General features: G+C 43.5%; 1 protein-coding gene across 2 annotated transcripts in view; it reads right to left on the reverse strand.

Annotated features, from left to right (window-relative positions):
* Positions 1–20,107, reverse strand: part of CACNA1D (calcium voltage-gated channel subunit alpha1 D) — a 327,298-nt gene that overhangs the window by 197,758 nt on the left and 109,433 nt on the right. For both annotated transcript variants that reach the window (XM_026650299.2, XM_026650300.2), the window contains exon 3: positions 6,505–6,644. In XM_026650299.2, the coding sequence (XP_026506084.1) occupies positions 6,505–6,644 (140 nt within the window). The remainder of the gene's footprint in view (positions 1–6,504; positions 6,645–20,107) is intronic.

A 20,107-nucleotide genomic window follows, 5' to 3' on the forward strand; every position in this document is an offset into this window, starting at 1 on the left:
CCGCGCTCCCGGTCTTCGGGGCACTTCAGCGGCGGGTCCCGGAGCGAGTGAAGGACCTGCCGCAGAATTGCCGCTGAAGACCCGGAGCGCGGAAGGACCCCCCGCCGCCGAATTGCTGCCAAGGGTGGCAAAATGCCGCCCCCCCAAATCCTGGCACCCTAGGCAACCGCCTAGGTCACCTAAATGGAAGCGCAGGCCCTGTGCCTGATCAGAACTCAGCCTAGTTCCACTGAAAGGTCTGTGAACCTCAGCAAAAATTTCAATAAACTTGGCCTGTGTTTCAGGTTTATAAAATACACTGGAAAGCAGGAAAATTTTCTCCGGTTTTGAGTTTTGTCAGGAAAAATTTTCACAGCTCTGGTTATAAATGATCAAGAATCACAGAGCTGCTAAGAAACAGATGTTATGTTTAGTAACTTGCCAGAGCTGGAATACTGGAAGCTTCCCCTGGACCCCACAAACACCCAGCTTGGGTCACCCACTCCCCTTCCCCAGTCTGTCCCACCATCTGTGGAGCTCCTAGATCTTTGGGTCATGATCTGACCCACTGAATTTACACAAATCAGAGATCCACATATTTTAAGAGATGGCAGAATGCAGACATTTAACAGCTTATGCCCTGGTTCAGCAGGTAATTAAATATGGGCCTAACTGTACGCATGTGAGTAATCACCTTGACTTCAATGAAACTATTCATGTTCTTAAAGTTAGGCACATGCTTAAGCACATTGCCGAAATCAGGGCCTGAGTGGGAGGGATGCTGTCAGGCACTCAGTGCATAAGTAATTCCTCAAATTAGAGGTCCACAGGTACAGTAAACTGCTGTGCAAGTTTCCTCCCTTGGGACCCGATTCTGGACTCTTTTCTCAGGTAAAGCTCCCATTGAGAACAATGGAAATTTGGCCTGAAAAGTGAATGCAGGGCCAGGCACTAAATAAGTGGGTGGATTATTCTCTAAGGGCTAGTCTACACTTACCGGTTAGTTCGACGGCTGCGGATCGAAGTTCCGAGTTCGATTTATCGCGTCTGGTCTGGACGCGATAAATCGAACCAGGAAGTGATCCCCGTCGACTGCGGTACTCCAGCTCAGCGAGAGGAGTACCGCGAAGTCGACGGGGAGCCTGCCTGCCGCGTGTGGACCGCGTCTGAACTGCGGTAAGTTCGAAGTAAGGTATGTCGAATTCAGCTACGTTATTCACGTAGCTGAATTTGCGTACCTTACTTCGACTTGGGGGGTAAGGGTAGACCAGCCCTAAGCAATCCATAAACTGATTGATTTCAATAAGAGTTTGGACTGAGTCGGGACAGAGAAAAATGTGCAGGGCTGGCGTTCAGTTCTGCCAGCATATATCACTCCTATCAAATCCATCAAGCTATAAAGCCATCAAGCCCTTGATTTTCTTTAAAACATAACATTTACTATCCAATACGGTGTACTAAGGCCGTTTAATATTCTTTTAATTAAATGTCCAAATTATTTATGTTAGAAAACTGCCTTTTGCATATGCACCATAATTTCTTGTCTTATAGATGTGAATTTTGAAATGGTTGTCATGATTTTGCCTTTGGAGCCATTACATTTTCTGCTGACAATGCACAGTAAGAGCATTTAATTTAATGTACCTAGTGCTGGACACCAGTGGCAGCTCCTTTGAAGCTATTAAAATGTAAATATGAAATTCCATAACAAATTCATTCAAAAGGAATCATATCTAGAGATGATTCCATCTCTACATAGGGTCAAATACAAAAAACAATTTTTCAGTAGGCTTCTCTCTTAAGGGTGCAAGTTAATCAAATAACTGGCCCTGTACTGGCTTATGTTCTGTAACTGATTATTTTAAAACTAGGGTGCTTGGGTAAGAGTGCTGCATTTCCTGTGAGCCACTGACCTGTTTTCTGAGGGTTTCTTTTACTCTGGATGCTGGGTTGGATCTTTGACTACATGGTTTGCACCTCATACACCAAGCCTTCCTATTCTGGACTAGTGAAAGGGCAGGGACTTGGGTCATAGAATGAGGCTTTGAATATCTGATGGGAGACAATCCAATTCTTCTTATATATCGCGGATTCAGGGTTAGCATTTGATGTAATTAAACTTAGCCAGTTGTAGTGACTGTTTTATAGTAGGTGGTAATTTTCTTATCACCTGATGTTTTGGAGACAGAAGGCCAAATATAGAGGTGATGTACCAGGTGGTATGACACAGACCCTTACACTCAATTACACACATGTCACTCACAGAGATGTATGAAAATTTGGTGTAAGACAGACCCATGTCCCCTAGCAACATGGTTGGATGAGGTGTGCTAGTTTAGGGATTTGCTCAACTGCCCAGGGCTACAATAATCGCATAGCCACCAGATAAGGGACTCAAAGGGGTAGACTACTCCAAAGATTGCTTGGTCTGAGAGAGGAGCTCCCTTGTGTGAAGTCCACAGCACCTGCCCACGAAGCACCCCACCACAGAAAGGCCTCACCAAGCACCATGTGCCCTGGGTCCAATCTGTTGAGGATCACTTGACCTGATGCAGATCCTGATTACATGATGATTATCTATTATTTGTATTACTGTAGAACCTAGGAGCCTTAGTCATGGACCTCCTGCACATCGCAGGCCACGGAACCTCGCCCACCCATAATCTCTGGCTGAGTTACTGATATCCTCAAATCTTCATTTAAAGACTTCAAGTTATAGAGAATCCACCATTTACTCTAGTTCAAACCAGCAAGTGATCTGTGCTCCACACTGCAGACAGGGCCGGCCCACCCATTAGGCGACCTAGGCGGTCGCCTAGGGCACTGCAATTTGAGGGGCGGCGACCGCGGTGGTATTTCCGCGGCGGGACCTTCCGCCGCCTCTGTGGGGGGGGCGGCATTTCGGGGCGGGACCTTCCGCCGCCTAGGGCGGCGGAAAAGCTGGCAGCGCTCCTGACTGCAGAGGAAGGCAAAAAAAAAACCACAGGGTCTCTGCCAATCTGACTTGGGAGAAAATTCCTTCCCAACCCTAAATATGGTATTCAGTTAGACCCTGAACATGTGGGTAAGACCCACCAGCCAGACACTTGGGAAAGAATTCTCTGTAGTAACTTCAGAGCCATCCCCATCTAGTATCCTATCTCCGGCCATTGGAGATAGTTGGTAAAAGCAGACCTGAATGGACCATATGCCATTGTTGGCAATCTCATCATGCCATTCCCTCCATAAACTTATCAAGCTCAGTCATATAACAAGTTAGGTTTTTTGCTCCCCACTATTCCCCTTGCAAAGCTGTTCCAGAGCTTCACTCCTCTGATGGTTAGAAATCTTCATCTAATGTCAAGCCTAAACTTATCCATGTGTACTTGTGCCAACATCGGCCCTTAACTTAAGTAACTCCTCTCCCTCCCTGGTGTTTATCCCTCTGATGTATTTATAGACAGCAATCATATCTCCCCTCAGCCTTAGTTTTGTTAGGCTAAGCTCTTTAAGTCTCCTTTAGTAAGGTAGGTTCTTCATTCCTCTGATCATCCTAGTAGCCCTTCCTGTACCTGTTCCAGTTTGAATTCATCTTTCTTAAACATGGGAGAGCAGAATCTCACACACAGCATTCCAGATGAGGTCTCACCAGTGCCTTGTTTAATGGTAATAACACTTGCCTATCTCTACTGGAAATACCTCACCTGATGCACCATACAATTTCATTAGCCTTTTTCATGGCTGCACCACATTGGCTGCACCACGGTTATCCTCTGATCAACCAATACTGCAGTCTTTCTCATCCTCTGTCACTTCTAACTGATACATCCCCATCTTATACAAAAAAAATCTTTTTATTAGTCTCTAAATTCATGACCTAGCGCTTTGCTCTATTAAATTTCATCCCATTTCTATTGCTTCAGTTTTCAAGGTCCTCCAAATCTTCTTGAATGATATTCCAGTCCTCCTCCATATGGGCAATACCTCCCAACTTTGCCTCATCCACAAATTTTGTTAGCACACTCCCACTTTTTGTGCCATGGTCATTAATGAACATGTTAAATAATATCAGTTTCAAGATCAATCATTGAGGATTGTTACTATTGTAACAATAACTACTGTTATTGTAACCTAGTAACCTCCCTCCAGCCTGACAGTTCACTTTTCAGCATGACCTGTTGTAGTCTCCCTTTTAACTAGTTATTTACCCACCTTTCAGTCGTCATCTAAATCCCAATTTTTTCCAATTTAACTAATAATTTCCTATGTGGAACTGCATCAAATGCCTTACTGAAATCTAGATAGATTAGATCTACAGCATTTCCTTGTCTAGAAAATCAGTTATCTTCTCAAAGAAAGAGATCAGGTTGGTCTGGCATGATCTACCTTTTGTAAAACCATGTTGTACTGGGGTTAGGGACCCCTCAGGCCCTGTTTTGCCTCCAGCATTTGTAATGGTGTTAAATATATTTTGAAGTGTTTTTAATTTATAAGGGGGGTCGCACTCAGAGGCTTGCTATGTGAAAGGGGTCACCAGTACAAAAGTTTGAGAACAACTGAGGTGTTGTATTTTATCCCAATTATCCTTTACCTCTATGTGCTTAACTACTCTCCTTTTCAAAATTTGTTCTAAGACCTTGCATACAATTGAAGTCAAACTATTGGGCCTGTAGTTTTTCGGATCACTTTTTTCCCTTTTCTTAAATATGAGTATTATAATTTGCAATTCTCCAGTCATAGGATACAACCCCCGAGTTTACAGATTCATTAAAAATCCTTGCTATTGGTCTTGCAATTTCATGTGCAAGTTCCTTTAATATTCTTGGATGAGGATTATCCGGGCCCCCTGATTTGGTCCCATTAAGCTGTTTGAGTTGGCTTCCAGCTCAGATGTGGTAATTTCTATTTCCATATCCTTGTTCCCATTAGCCACCCTCCTACTGTCCGCAAGCTCCTCATTACTCTTATTAAAAACGGAGGCAAAGTATTTGATGTTTACCCATACCTACATTATCTTTAATCTCCACTCATCCTCAGTGTTCAGCAGTCCCTCTTCTTTCTTTGTTTTCTTTTTATTTATATGGCTAAAGAATCTTTTACTGTTGCTCCCTTTACTCCCACTTTAACCATGGGCCAGAATGTGCCAGCAGACTGGTACTATGGCAATAATTTCAGTAATTTTCATTATTTAAAAATAATATTTGAAAATTGGGTATTTACATGAACACAAAACAACAGCAGATTTAGTAATTACAATTGTTTCCCCAAAATGTTGGCCTTTCCCATTAAATCACATCATTTTCCTTCATTACCTCAATGATGTGAGTTAGAAACTCTCTCTCTCTCCCTCAAATTCCTGGCTCATTTCAGTTAAAGGCAAACTCTGAGTATCATTTAAACTATTTTAAAAATGCATTATGAGACATCGCATGCCAAGGCTTTCTCTGCAAGTCAGCAGCAATATTTCAAGTGATGTTACATGGCAGAGCATTTCACTAGGATCCTTTTTTTTTTTTTTTTACTTAACAGGATCTTCACTATTGAAAAAATTCCTTATTACAGTCTGATCAGACAATATTTGCATATTTAGGGAAAACAGAATATATGCTATAAGATTAACTCTTTGATGCCTCAACATAGGATCTCCTAATGCAGCATGTAACACAAAGAGAATCAATGCTAACTGATAATATAAAATGTGCTGACACAATAAGGAACAGATGCTGCATAGCCCTTACACAGTGACAATGAGGGAGTAAAGAATTTCCACACACTTGTGGGCTAGGCAGAAGGGCAGTTCCTGCACAATGGGGCATGCAGGAAATGCTCCCTCACTACTCCCCTTGGGGTTCATGGCACCCCACAGGGGACAGGGAGGGCTGAATGTAAACAGAGTCATGGTTCCATCCTATCCTCTGCATCATGCTGTCCAGCTGTGTGGTGGGGAAGGGACCAATGTGCTGCATCCCATGAAAGGGGACAGAAGTGTCCAGTCTCCCTCTCATGCCAGGGAGGTGTAGCAGGTGCTCTGTCTCTTTGAAGCAGGCAGAGCTTTTCTGGTGATGCGTGTGGGGCAGTGCAACTCTACAAGCACCCTCAACACTGGGCTGTGCTTAAAAGGCACAGCTGAGCCCTGAAGGATTATGGACCCAACCTAGCAAACCTCTACTCAGATGAACAGTCCCGGTGGGTGCAATGGGACAACTCATATGTACAAGAATTTGCAGGACAGGGCTCTAATATTGGACCTTGTTATGCCATCCATTTTTAGGCAGAACTCACTGAATGCATCGTGGTCTTCTGCTTTAAGGCTGATTGTACAATATGACCCAAGTTCCTCCATTCTGAACTGGAAACCTTTTAGGGCTTGATCCTGCATCTTCACTCATGTGAGCTGACCAATAAATTATGTATGAGTAAAAGTTAGTAGGCTTCGGTCCTCAGTCCCATCAGAATAAGGCATACAGCTACCTTCATAAAGACGATACCACATTTTCAGAACAATGTTTTTAAAGCCTTGTTTAAAGTGAAGTGTGAATGACTTACCCTACTACTACTATTACAAAATCCAGTAAATTCCATCCATTTCTAACGTATGCATTGGGGTGTAATAATAATCCATATGCTATAATCTTCAAAAATGTTTCAATTGTAAAAATAATCAGGAAGGCATATTCTACTTTTTCCTGTAAAAGAGGAGAAGAAACAAGTATTAGAATAAAAGATGAAGTAATGTAAAAGGTTCTTTCTTTAATTAAAGCTTAATATGGATAATTGAATAATTGCATCATACCAATCAGTATTAGGAAGACATACTGCCTCAAGATGGTCTCTCTCTTTGAGTCTAAACAGCCCTTTCACGGCATTTGACATAATATTTAGAACAGTCAATACCACTGGCTATAATTAGATGGGAATTTCCTTGTTTTGACATTGCTTTGGAGACAAAGGTCCAAATTTATGTCCCAATTCTGCAAACTCTTGTGCACATCCTTAACTTTATATATGTGAGTTGCCCCATTAATGCCAGTGGGAATACTCACAGACATAAAGTTAAGCACATGCCTAAGTGTTTGCAGGACTGGGTCCTTAGAGTGCTAATTAAAGAAGTATAACTTAGTTTCCCTTACATTCACCTAAACTCAATTAGAATCCATAAATCCTAACTGTTCCCACTCTATTGATGTGTAAAGGAGTCTGAGGTGCTGTACCTAAGGAGCAGAATGGCATATGTTAAGATGGCCCTTATCATACTTTAATTTTACACCTTCTTACAACAGCAAGTAAGTTACACATCACATCAGCACAGCACATCAGCAGAATGGATGTAAGTTGGCCTAAACATAATATAAAAGAGTCTAAGTTAGTTTAAGGGGCTCTATGTTATACCAGCTTACACTTCAATTCTAAATTTGCCCCAATGCATTTTTAGAAAAATGTATAATTTATTCATATTATTAAAACGTGCATTTTAAATATGGTTAGATATGTACCTTGAATTTATTTTAATATTTTCATTGCTAATTGGGTCATATATTTTCTATTAAAGGCTTCCTATTTTCTTTATTAAACAAATATTTAGTATATTTGGGCTTGGGGTAAATTATGAAAAGAGTTGCCTATCAAAATGGATCAGTTAACACATCTATTCTTTTCACATTTTGAAATCATCACTTCATCAATTAATACAACATTTTTGTTTACTTGTCTGCTGCTACACAAGGGTTGGAGCCAAGAAAACAAGACATGAAGAGAATGATTCACATTTTTTATACTCAATTAGGAATTCATTGGCAATTGTTCACTACAGTCATACATAACGTTAACTATTTGAAATTTAAACTGCTCAATAATGATTACATCCTTCCACTATCTATTCAAACATTACAGATGACACACACAAAGATATGTATTATTATTAGCTATTTATTTGTTAGGCAGCACTGATACACTCACACACACACAAATAAAAAGACAATCCCTGACCAAGTAATTTCCAGTCTAAAAGACAGACATTGGGAGGACACCCAGATGAGTGGCTTAACTTAGGTGGTGGGGAGTGGGGGATTGTCCCCTCTCATAGAAAACTGCCTGGAGTTGGGTGGGTTAAGGAACTCTGAGCTTCTCCTTGGATGGCAGTCCCCAAATTGATCTGTCTGGAAAGGTGGGGGTTGCCTCTCCACCTCTGCACAATGAGAAAGGCATTCCACTTCTCAAACTTCACCGCTGCAGAGGGCCCCCCGGCCTCTCTCATTCCTGGCAGTATGGCTCCAGGAAATATAGTACCAGTGCTTCCTCTGCTGGCAGATGCCCCATATACCCTGTGGAACCCTACTTGAGGGGACTCCTGGGGGCACTGTACAAACATTGAATCACATCAGGCTGCATTAATTTTAGGGTGGTTTTGGGGGGCCTAGGGAAGTTTATTCACATTCTCCCACCTCTCTTTCCCCTCCAGATTTCCTCCTCCTAAACCCTCTGTATGGTAGACCGCTGGTCCCTTTAAGAGCCCTCTGCAGGATGTAGAGCAGTGGGAGAACATGCCACAGAGGCATCTTGCCTTCTCCTCCAATCCCTCTGCTCTCCAGCACAGGAATATGGAGATCCATGCACATATCACAGAGAAATGATTATCCACCTTTGTTTTTTATTTGTAAATGTTATTCCTGATCGCTTAATGATGGGGGTGAACAATGAGGATGAAATAGGGCTGTAGGAGGAAGCTAAAAGACTGGTGCATGGGATTGGGGAGCAATTCTTTGCATAGAGGGAATCGTGGAGGAAGGCATGGAGACATAGTCTTACATGTTATCAATACTCCTGAGAAATACACTGTAAAAATACTGACAATTTTAGGCAAAGCCTAATGTTTATACACTCTACAAGAACAGCTATTAAGCAAAGCTGTGGCTTGGAGATAGAAAGGTAAATAATATAAGGGAACAAAAGGAAGGCAAAAAATATCATTGTTGGCATTTGTTACAGGCGAAATCCATAGTTGTAGCCCGAGTAGTAAGTAGAAAGGTGGAATAGTAAGAGATGGAGAGTGTTGTCTAATACAATTTGTACAGCTTCTTTTTCTGGATCTGCTTTAGATAATGCATCAGTTGCTATGATTAGCAACTAGCAGCTACTGGCAGTCAGGAAATCCTGGTCTTCTAATGGGATGTGCCCAGTGCAGGGCCGGCTCTAGGATTTTTGCCGCCACAAGCAAAAAAAAATTTGGCCACCCCCCCTTTTTTTTTGTGTCCCCCTGCCCCCGGCCCGCCCCAACTCCACCCCTTCCGAACCCCTTCCCCAAATCCCCAGCCCCGCCTCCTCCCCCGGGCATGCCGCATTCTCCCCCCCGCCCATTGCTTCCTGCAGGCCCCCTTCGACCTCCCACCCTAGTTCACCTCCGCTCCACCTGCTCCTCCGGGCATGCCGCCGCTCCGCTTCTCCCCCCTCCCTCTCAGGCGAGGGAGGGGGGAGAAGCGGAGCAGCGGCGCGTTCAGGGGAGCAGGCGGAGCGGACGTGAGCTAGGGTGGGGGGGGCACAGGAAGTAACGGGGGGGTAGAGGAACCACTCCCCGCTCCAGCTTACCTCTGCTCCACCACCGCCTGCTCCCCTGAACGCGCCGCTCAGCTTCTCCTCCCTCCCTCCCAGCCCTGCTGCGTGAAACAGCTGTTTCGCACGCGGCAAGCCTGGGAGGGGGGAGAAGCGGAGCAGCGGCGTGTTCAGGGGAGCAGGCGGAGGTGAAGCGGAGGCGAGCTGGGGCAGTGAGCTGGGGCGGCGGGGGCACTTTTTCCCCATGCCCCGGAGTCAGCGCCTATGATGGCCGGCGCCAGAATGCCGCCCCTAAAAATGTGCCGCCCCAAGCACCTGCTTGTTTTGGTGGTGCCTGGAGCCGGCCCTGGCCCTGTGATCTAAAAGACTTCTTCCATCTCTAAATTTTATTAGGGTAGGGGCCTATTCCTACTACCAGTCAGCTACAAGACTCCCATGGACTTCAATGAGAGCAGAATAAAATGGAAAAGGTGCTTTTAGAGATATTCAGAATAAAATCATGAATAATTTACATAATTCTATTTTTGCCTTCTTCACTTCTTTTAATTATTCTTTACGTCCACTTGGCTTCCATGGGAGCAGGATCGTTTGCTATCTACTAAAGAGTATAGCAAACATTCCATACATGCAGTATCTGATGCAGGGCTGCCCAGAGGATTCAGGGGGCCTGGGGCAAAGCAATTTCAGGGGCCCCTTCCATAAAAAAAAGGTGCAATATTATAGAATACTATATTCTCATGGGGGCCCCTGCAGAGCCCGGGGCCTGGGGCAAATTGCCCCACTTGCCCCCCTCCTCCCCTGGGTAGCCCTGGTCTGATGTAAGTCAAGCTCCTTTAAAAAAAAACAACAACCCAAAGGTGATCATTCTTATTGTCATGAAAATATAAGTTCTTTTTAACAGATTAGGGAGAAAAAAATATGTTGCCATTTCAATGTGATTATATTTTACATTCTCACTGAAGACTGAAAAGGACTTCACCAAGAGAAGAAAAAAAAAAAGCACAGAGGGCATACAAGGTAAAGGGAAACAAAATTTGAGCAAGGATCTACTTTGTGAAGTTTGAGCTTTTATGAACCTCACAAATTCTTACAGATTTGCAAATCTTCCTCCCGCCTCCCACTCCTTAAGTGAGCATGATAGTCTCAGGGGTTATGTTTTTAGAAGTGTTTCTAGCTCACCTAAAATTTGTGCTATATATTGGAGATAGAAGAACTCCTTACAATCTAGGCTAGCATAAGTGGAAGCAGAAACCACCCACAAGCCCTCTCCTGGAGATTCCCTTGTTGGAGGGACTCCCTAGGAGGCATAGAGTCAACTTAAGCAGCTCCCACACCCCCCTTCACACATTGCCTAGTTCAGGTGGTATGTTGGGGCAAGGAAGAAAGGTAGCCTGAGTGTGCTACACTCCAGCTATTCACAGCTGGCATATGGCCCCTTGTGTACCAATGTCAGCTGGCTCAAGTTAGAGCAGTCCTCAGGATGATCTAAACACATGTCAGGGCCCAGGGCCGGCTCTAGGCACCAGCAAAACAAGCTGGTGCTTGGGGCGGCACATTTTTAGGGGCGGCATGGCCGGCGCCAGAATGCCGCCCCTAAAAATGTGCCCCGGCCGCCCTAGCTCACCTCCGCTGCTGCTGCTGCCGCTCGTGCGCCACGGCTCTCAAATCTGGGAGGGAGGGGGAGATCCCGAGCGGCCGCGGCGTGCAAAACGCAAGTGGCCGTGGTGTGGGCGCCGCTTCTCCCCCTCCCTCCCTCCCTCCTAGGCTTGAGAGCCTGGGGGGAGGAGGCAGGGCTGGGGATTTGGGGAAGGGGCGGAGTTGAGGCGGGGCCGGGGGTGGGGTAATTAAAAAAAGGGGGTGGGGGGGCGGCCAAAATTGTTTTTGCCTTGGGCGGCAAAAATCCTAGAGCCGGCCCTGTCAGGGCCACAGCAAGCTCTCTTACAGCTCCCTTACTCTGCTGCACCCAACACAAGCTGAGCGTAGCAGAGAACTTCACCCGCTGTATTCATTTTGTTTACTCTCCCCCCCTTTGTTATCACAATGTCATCTAATAATGTTTGAGTAGAACCTCTGAATGCACGCTTTTCTAGTAGGTCTTCAATCAGGCAAAATAAATTGATGCTTCTCTGCTGGATTCACAGGTTTTAAAAGAAAACAAGGACTTGAAAACCTTTAATCAATAATTATATTAAATCAAGGAGTGGATTCTATGAACCCTTACTCACGTGAACAGAACTCATAATCGGACTGTAAACTCACAAATAAATCATACAGAAATAAAAATCAGTTGTACCTACTTCTACATTTATTCTCACACCAGAATTATTATATTATTTAAACCATAAACTATAGAAAGACCATAAATATTTTTCTGCTTATCCATTTTATATTTTCATAAGCAATGTTGATATGCAAGTTCTAAGTTTCTGTGTGTTTATTCACTAGTTTTTTAAAGCATTTACATGGACCAAAAATGCTAAATTCATTTTATGATGCTCTATGACATTTTTCATAGTTTTAGATTTTCAGAGTTTAAGGCTAGAAGGTACCAATATATCATCTAATCTGATAGAATCCTGAATGTTGCAGGCCATTAAATTTCACCCAGTTACCTCTATATTGAGCCCATTTGTTTTAGTTAGACTAAAGCATTTCCAATCTCAGAAGACAAACCTGTTGTGTGTTACATGCAGAGAACTGGAGAGACTGAGGTACCACCAGTACCTTTGCAATGGCAAGGAATTGATTAGGTGAGCTATGCCCAGGTGATTTTAGCAAGTGATCCATTCTCCATGATGCAGAGGAAAGTGAAAAAAACCATGGACCCTGCCAACCTGACCTGGGAAATAATTCCTTTCTGATCCCAAATCCGGCACTCAGTTTGAATCTGAGCACGTGAGCAAGACACTCCACCCAGATGTCTAAGACAGAGGATTCTCTGTACCATGTCAGAGCACTTGTCTACCACATCCAATGTCCCATCTCCATCTGTGGCCAATCTCTGATGCTTCAGAGGAAAGTGAAAAAAACAGCCCAGAATACATCAGGCTAATTATGTATCAGGGAAAAAATTCCTTCCTGACCCCAGCAGACTACTGGCTGAATCATGAGATTTTATTATAGTCATTTTCTTAGTGCAGAGCTGCAAGTGTAATGAGCATACTAAAGGCAATGCAGAACTTCCTGCTCTCCCCATAGCCCATGAAGGAATGTGATGCTGACAGGCCAGCTCAGGTCAGAGCAAGAGGCCAATTAATTTGTGTGTGAATATCAAAGCAATGTTAAGGGTACTAATTCACTCGAGCAATAATTTAGTTCAAAGGAAATGGGAATGATATTGTCTTCACTTATCTGTAACTTGTCAATTGCTCTCGATTTACATTATGTATATCCCTGTACTTATTTAACCCTAGATCACAAGTGTAGGAAGCAGCCAATTCGGGGCCAGCTGGCCCATATAAAAAGAGCTGCAGTGCAGAACAGAGTCAGTCACTGCTGGGAGCTCAAGGAGTGAGGACTATGTCTCTAGTCGGCTGAGAGACCTGCGGCACCTTGGACAGAGCAACTGCTGGCAGGGATGGGAGCTCCTGGCTGGCTGCTGGGACTGGGTAGTTGAATGCCCTGAGGTAGGGGCGAAGAAGGTGCTGGGGCTGTGGGAAAGTGGCCCAGGGAGACGTAGCAGCATTGGGAGAAGTCAGAGTCACAGCAAGAGGCTGCTATCTATAGGGTCCCTGGGTCAGGATTGGGATCGGGAGGAGTAGGCGGGCCTGGGTCCCCCTCACATTGATGAAGTGGCTGGACTTTTGAAAGTGATACTCCCCACCCCCACCCAAGGGGGAAATACAGAGCGACCTAGCCGGAAGACTAAGTCATGAAGAGGACACAGTGATTCGTGAGGCTGAGAGAGAGGCCACAGACCAGTCAAAGTGATGGTGTATAAACCGCAGATGGGGACATCAGCCTCCAGCTAATCCCCAAAGTGACCAGGAGGAGGCATCAGCCCAGCAGTGAGAGGTGCACCCTGTGACAGAAGTAAATAAACATGTAGTGGGGTCAGCTACCTTTCATGAACTCCCCCGAGGCCAGGGGTGGCTCTGCAATGCCCTGCTAACAATTTCTCCCTCAAAGAGCTTCTTAAATTCCTCAGGAGCTTCTCTTGTGCATTCACCACCCCTTCTTGGGGGACTGAGTTTATTCACATAAACAAAGCTCCAAAATAAAACTCAAAGACCCCAAATACAGTCCATCAGTTTTACTCTCTTGTTGGATCACTCCCAGGCTTTTCCTACCTGTAGTCTCAGTAGAGAAACCCCACATCCCACGTCTTTCTGCTGGAGCTCGCTCACTCCCAGTAGCCTCCAATTCACCCTACTCCCAGGTCTTCCAAATCCACCAGTATCAACATCATCCCTGCAGGAGCCTTTCTTACTTCTGCAGTTTCCTGAGCTTCCCCCATTCTCTGCAGCCACCTGCTGCCCTTTATACAGAATTATCTGATCAATTTAGGTGTGCCTCTTTAGTAATCTGGGTTGGCTAGCCCCAGCCCCTCCAGCCCTTAAGGGGCAAGTCACCCTGTTACAGATTCCAAGGCTACAAGGATCCACCACAACCATCTTCTAGCCCAACCCCCGCACACAACGGCTGTAGAATTTCTCTTGGAACCTTGATTAAAGCATATCTTTTAGTATATCTAATCGCATTTTTAAAAACTCTGGGCAATGGTGAGTCCATCACCTCCCCTAGTAAACTGTTCCAATGTTTAACTGCAATCCTTGCTAAGATATTGCATCTTATTTCAAAGTTGAATTTGTCTAACTTCAGTTTCCAGCCACTGGCTCTTGTTATTGCTTTGTCAGCAAGGTTGAAAAGCCCCCACTATAAGATGTCTTTGCTATGTGTAAGTACCTATACACGGTTATCAAGTCACCTCTTAACCTTCTTTTCGATAAGCTAAATAAGTTGAGCTCCTTAAGTCTCACATCGTAAGGTTTTTTTTCCAGCCCTTGGATCAAGTTTGTGTCCATCCTTTGAACTCTCTAGTATTTCCACACCCTTGAAGTGTGGACACCAAAATTGGACACAGAATTCTAGTAGTGATCTTACCAATGCTGTGTACAGAGGCCAGATCACTTCCCTACTTCTGCTTGACATTCCCCTTTTTATAAATACAAGAACTGCATTTGCCCTTTTTGCCCAGCACTACACTAAGAGCTCATGTTAAGGGGATTATCTAGGATGACCCCAAGTCCTTCTCTGAGTCATTGATTTCCAAGTCAGAGTTTCCCATCCTGTAGAAATAGCCTGCATTCTTTGTTCTCAGATGTATTACCTTGCATTTGTCTGTATTAAAACGCTTGGTGTTGGATTGTGACCGTTTAACCAGGTGATTCAGATCACTCTGTAACAGTAACCTGTCCTCCTCATTATTTCCCATCCTCCCAATCATTGTGTTCTCTGCAAACTTTATCAGCAAAGATTTTTATATCATCATCTGGATCGTTGATAAAAATATTAAATATCACTGGACCAATCCCTGGGGGACCCTGCTGGAAACCACCTGCTTAGTGATGTCTCCCCATTAACAACTGCATTTTGAGACCTGTCAGTAAGACAGTTACTAATCAATCTAATCTGTGCTCTGTTAGTTCCATATCCAGTTTTATAATCAAAATGTCATGTGGAACTAAATGAAATGCCTTGGAGAAAGCAAAGTATCCTATATCAACACAGCTGCCTTTATCAACCAGACCTGTAATCCTGTTAAAAAAAAGATAACAGGTTTGTTTAATAAGACCTACCTCCCACGGAACCATGATGACTGGCATTAATTGTATTTTTAGCCTCTAATTCTTTATTGATAGTCCCAAATTAACAGTGCCCTTATTTTACCCAGAATCAGCGTCAGGCAAATTGGTGTATTGTTCCCCAGGTCATCCCTTTAATGCTTTTCAATTATTGGATCTAGGTTGGCAGTCCTCCAATCATTTGGAATTTCCCCTGTTTTACAAGAGTTGTGAAAAATTAATATCAGTGGTTCAGAGAGTGCCTCAGCTAGTTTCTTTAAGACTCTTGGGTGTACATTATCTGGACATGTGGATTTGTAAATGTTTAATTTTAGCAGATGTTGCCTCCCATCCTACTTTCTTACAGATGGTAAACTTTCTATTCCATCCATAACATCAGCTGAAGAGGTTTACTGATGAAATGCACTGTATAAGAACTAGAATTATTAATTATTATTATTATATGTGATGGATACATTCCAAATTCAGAACAGAAATATCTATTCAACATTTCTGCTTTTTCTCCATCACTTTTTAAAATTTTACCATCTGCAACTATCAATGGACTTTTACCTGACCTAGGTTAGTTTTATTTTTGTTCTTAATGTTTAAAAAATGCGTTCTTGTTTAACCTACTGGCCACTGATATTTCATTGATTCCTTTATCATGCCTTACCAGTCACCTACATCTTTTAACTTGTAATTTATATTCATTGCCATTTACTTCCCTTCTTTTCCATCCTAGATATTAGTTTTGTTGCTGCTTCCACTTCTCTTTTTAACCATTTTTCTTCCCAGCATAACTTTTTTCATGTTTGTGGAATTGTATTTTTTGGGACTCCAGTAGGATATCCTTGAACTATTCCCAGTTTTTATTAACTCTTCCCACTTTAAATTTATGTTCTCAGTTAATTATGCCATCTCTTCACTTTTTTACTATTCACAAACTAAATCAATACTACTGAGAAAGAATTAGCTTCTAATGGGACAGTCATTGGGACATCCAGGAACCATTCAATGTAGAGCCTTATTGCCCCTGAGAATCTTGGGAAGGGCGAACTTGCACAGAGACTCCTGAAGGGCCCAGGGCAGGATGATGCAGCTGAGGTCTGGTCTACGCTGGGCGGGGGGGAGGAGTGCGAGCTAAGTCAGTCTAAGTTACGCAACTTCAGCTACAAAAATAGCATAGCTGAAGTCGACGTACTTAGAGCTACTTAACAGGGTGTCTTCACTGCAGTAGGCTGATGGCTGCCGCTCCCCCGTCGACTCTGCCTACGCTTCTTGCTCCAGTGGAGCACCGGAGTCGATGGGAGAGCGCTCAGCGGTCAATTTATTGCGTCTTCACTAGATGCAATAAATTGACCCCCGATGTGTCCAGAGGTAAGTGTAGACATGCCCTGAGGCACCTCTCCACTCTTCTCCATGCCACCACCCTGTATTTACCAGGTCTTAGTTCCCTCTATTTAGGAAGGCAGAAGGGATGATCTGGCCCAGTGACATTGCAGCACCTGGTGAGGGGGTGATCAAACAGAGAGTTAAGGAGCAGGTCTGGGCCCAGGAGGCTCCGCCCAGCTGCATCTGCTGGCAACTGAGGTAGAGCTTAAAAGGGAGCAGTACAGTTCAGTCAGGGCAGCCGGTGCAATGGGGCAGGCTTGCACTGGTAGCTCCTGCAGGGATACAACAGGTGTCCGCTGCTGCCTGGAGCAGATCTTAATCCGGAGCTGCAGGCCACCACAGAAGAGACAGCAGAGCACCTGTGAGTGAGGGGGAAGAACCTCTGAACCCCTTTCATTTGAGTATATGTTACAAGTCAATAGCCAGGTCCCCTTTGGGCCTCTACAGAAACAGGGGTACACTAGGAAGTACCCAGGGAGCAGGGACTGCTCAGGCTGCACACCTGAACTATCAGCCTTAGGGCTCTGGGTTGGAACCAAGAGGAGCCGGAGGGCCCAGGTTCTCCTACTGCCAACTTGACCTACTTGGTGTTACCGCCAATTGTGGACTTGAGCTACTTGGTGCTACCGTTACCCCGCAGATTTGAGCCACTAGGCACTTCTGCTGATTGCAGACTCAAGTCACTAAGTGCTACCGCCAAACTACAGACTTGAGCCACAAGGGGGTATGGTTAGCTAGTGCTCCACCCACTTGGGGACCCCCGCATCACACACCTATAGTAGAGGGAGCTGCTTTACTTATTCAGCCTTATGAGGCCAACAATGGTTGCAAGACAAACTCAGAATTTCTGAACTTGGTTCCTGGTAGGTAAATATAATAGAAAATAATTTTCAAAACACATTTATCATTAACATTGTGGCTATGAGTGTTGCTGCTCTGATTTGCACTGGGGGATGAAGCAACCTCCATCTGCTCTAAGACTAGGAGGGAGGGTATCTTCATGCTCTTCTCATGCTTTCACACACACCCACACACACACACACACCCAATGCACATGAGTATCCAGCTTCTTCTCTTTATCCATTAATCAGGAGGAAATTAGACAATACCACCTGTACAGCTTCCATACTAGACACAGGTTTAAAGCCAAAATCAAATCCGGGGAAACCTGATAATGTTTTGCCACATCCTTCTTTGTAGCATCCCTCAGAAATGGAAGATTTAAGACATGGTGATAGTTGGAAAGCTTGTCCATGTCAAGAGATGGTGTCTTGAGCAAAAGACCTAACTGTTGCTTCATTAACTATTATTAGTATTATCACTGTCATTACTTTAACAAGAGAAACTTGACACCCAGCCCTCCCGCCCTCTAGAAGGCACTAGTAGTCATCAGAACATGTCTCCGCCTTTTGCCAACCAGTGTGGACATAGATCTAAATCACACTTTGTAACCCATTCATCTTTATAGCCCAAACATCCCATAGGACCTCCAGAGTTTAAGTGAGCACTGCGGGGGCATGGATCAGCGTTGATGTTGCGCTCCCTATCAGTACCCAGCCTGGGTCAGGGAAGCTAATGATCCAACCAGCGGACCAATTTTGGTGAAGAATCCTGGTCACGTGACACCTGAGGCACGTTGTGCATACGTTAAGAAGAAAAAGTGAGCATTACTCAAGAACCAAATGAACTTTAGTCTACCAAGGTTTAAAAAACCATCACATTTTTAGTACACTTGAAAGGCATGCAGAACTAGGTTTGCTTTACAAAAATGAGTGAGAAAACAGCAACAGCTAAATGACAGATTAAAAAGGAAGTCTATAGATCTGACCCCTTAGAAGGCACTCAACCAGAATTAATATGTCAATGAGGTAAAATATTTATCTGCTTTCCTCTCTGGTCACTAAAGACCTGTATAAAACTACTCCATCTTCTTATCTTGCTGGTATTACAAAGGTCTTCAAATCAACACTTGTGCCATGAGATATGTAAGTGACATTTTAGAAATATGATAAATAAATGAATACATGATCTCTGGTCCACCAAAAGCCATGAGAAAGAGAAACTATGTTGAATAAGAACTGAGATGAGTGTCCTCATTCTACCTAACATCTAGAATCACAGAGAAAGAATTGATGACCGTAGATATAAAGAACAATTGGGTCATAAATAGATTTAAAGGACATATGGGCCATAAATAAACCCATGTTACCTAGGGGCCCAATCCTATTCCTACTGAAGTTAATGAGAGTCAGGCTACTGACTACAGTTACAGTAAAACTAGTTCCAGTCTCCTTACCAAGGGCCCAGTCCTGCAATGGTGCCTAGCACTTTGCCACTGTTGCTCAGTGCCTTGAACCCATTTGCTTAACAGAGTGAGATTAAAAAGAATCTTACTTCTTTCCATATTAAACACTGAAGATGCTGTACTGAAGACAAATATATATACGATATATAATTTCCCTCCATCCTATGTACAAATATTGTGAAACACAGTGGAATTAATTAGGAGGTTTTAAGAGGAAAAACAACATAACCAAACAGTAACCCAGAAGCTGAAAGCAACAAAAAAGCAGCAACTGAACAGGATTGATTAGATACAACATGACCCTTCAGAGAATGGGAGAGACTAATGAACTCCATTTCAATATCAACTTAATTTATATCGATCATGTATTACAAAACAAATGTTACCCTCAGACATCTTTAGCATTTAATGATTTCAGTGAAGACATTAAACCTTCATTTTCTTAGTAGAGAAATGTGTTTGCTTTCTTCTTTTGAGTAAATCAGCTTAGCAGAAACTCGGTTGCGCAGGAAGAAATCTTTTTTTTTTTAACCCAGCCAGATGGTGCACATTAGTCATCATTTATTATCTTTAAATTTTCACAATCTCTGAAGAAAATATGCAAAGCTATTGCTATATGCAGTAAAATAATACACTGAAACTCAGAGTTTAACTTAAGAAGTTTCACAAGAAAATGGTTTCAAAATAAAAAGAAATTAATTTGGAAAATCTTAACTTAATATGTTTGCACTTAAAGAGTTTTCTCATATTAAGTTCTCTGCTCTCTGGGCACCTTAGAGCTGGATTAGTTCTGAATTGGAAAAAGATTGCTTCTGCATTCATCCAGTGACACTTTTTGATATCCATGAAGCAGAATGGGAACTGATTTTGGGATGAAGTGACTTATTAAAGTGAAGTAACCAGGTTCAACTTTCTGCAGTGCAGACATGTGCAAAGAAAAACAGATGCTGTGGTATGCTTGATTTTTGGATTAATAAATCACTCACATGCTTTTGAACTAGTAGTCAGTGACCTTCCACTGCCTTGACAATGCATAAGGCCACTCATCTTTTTGCTAAATACAGCCCATCATTTTGTTGACGTCACCAGGCATCACCATCACCCCAGGTGACTCAGGAGG

The sequence above is a fragment of the Terrapene carolina genome, unplaced genomic scaffold, assembly GCF_002925995.2.
Source record: "Terrapene carolina triunguis isolate 2854851 unplaced genomic scaffold, T_m_triunguis-2.0 Scaffold89, whole genome shotgun sequence".
NCBI classification, from domain to species: Eukaryota; Metazoa; Chordata; order Testudines; family Emydidae; genus Terrapene; species Terrapene triunguis.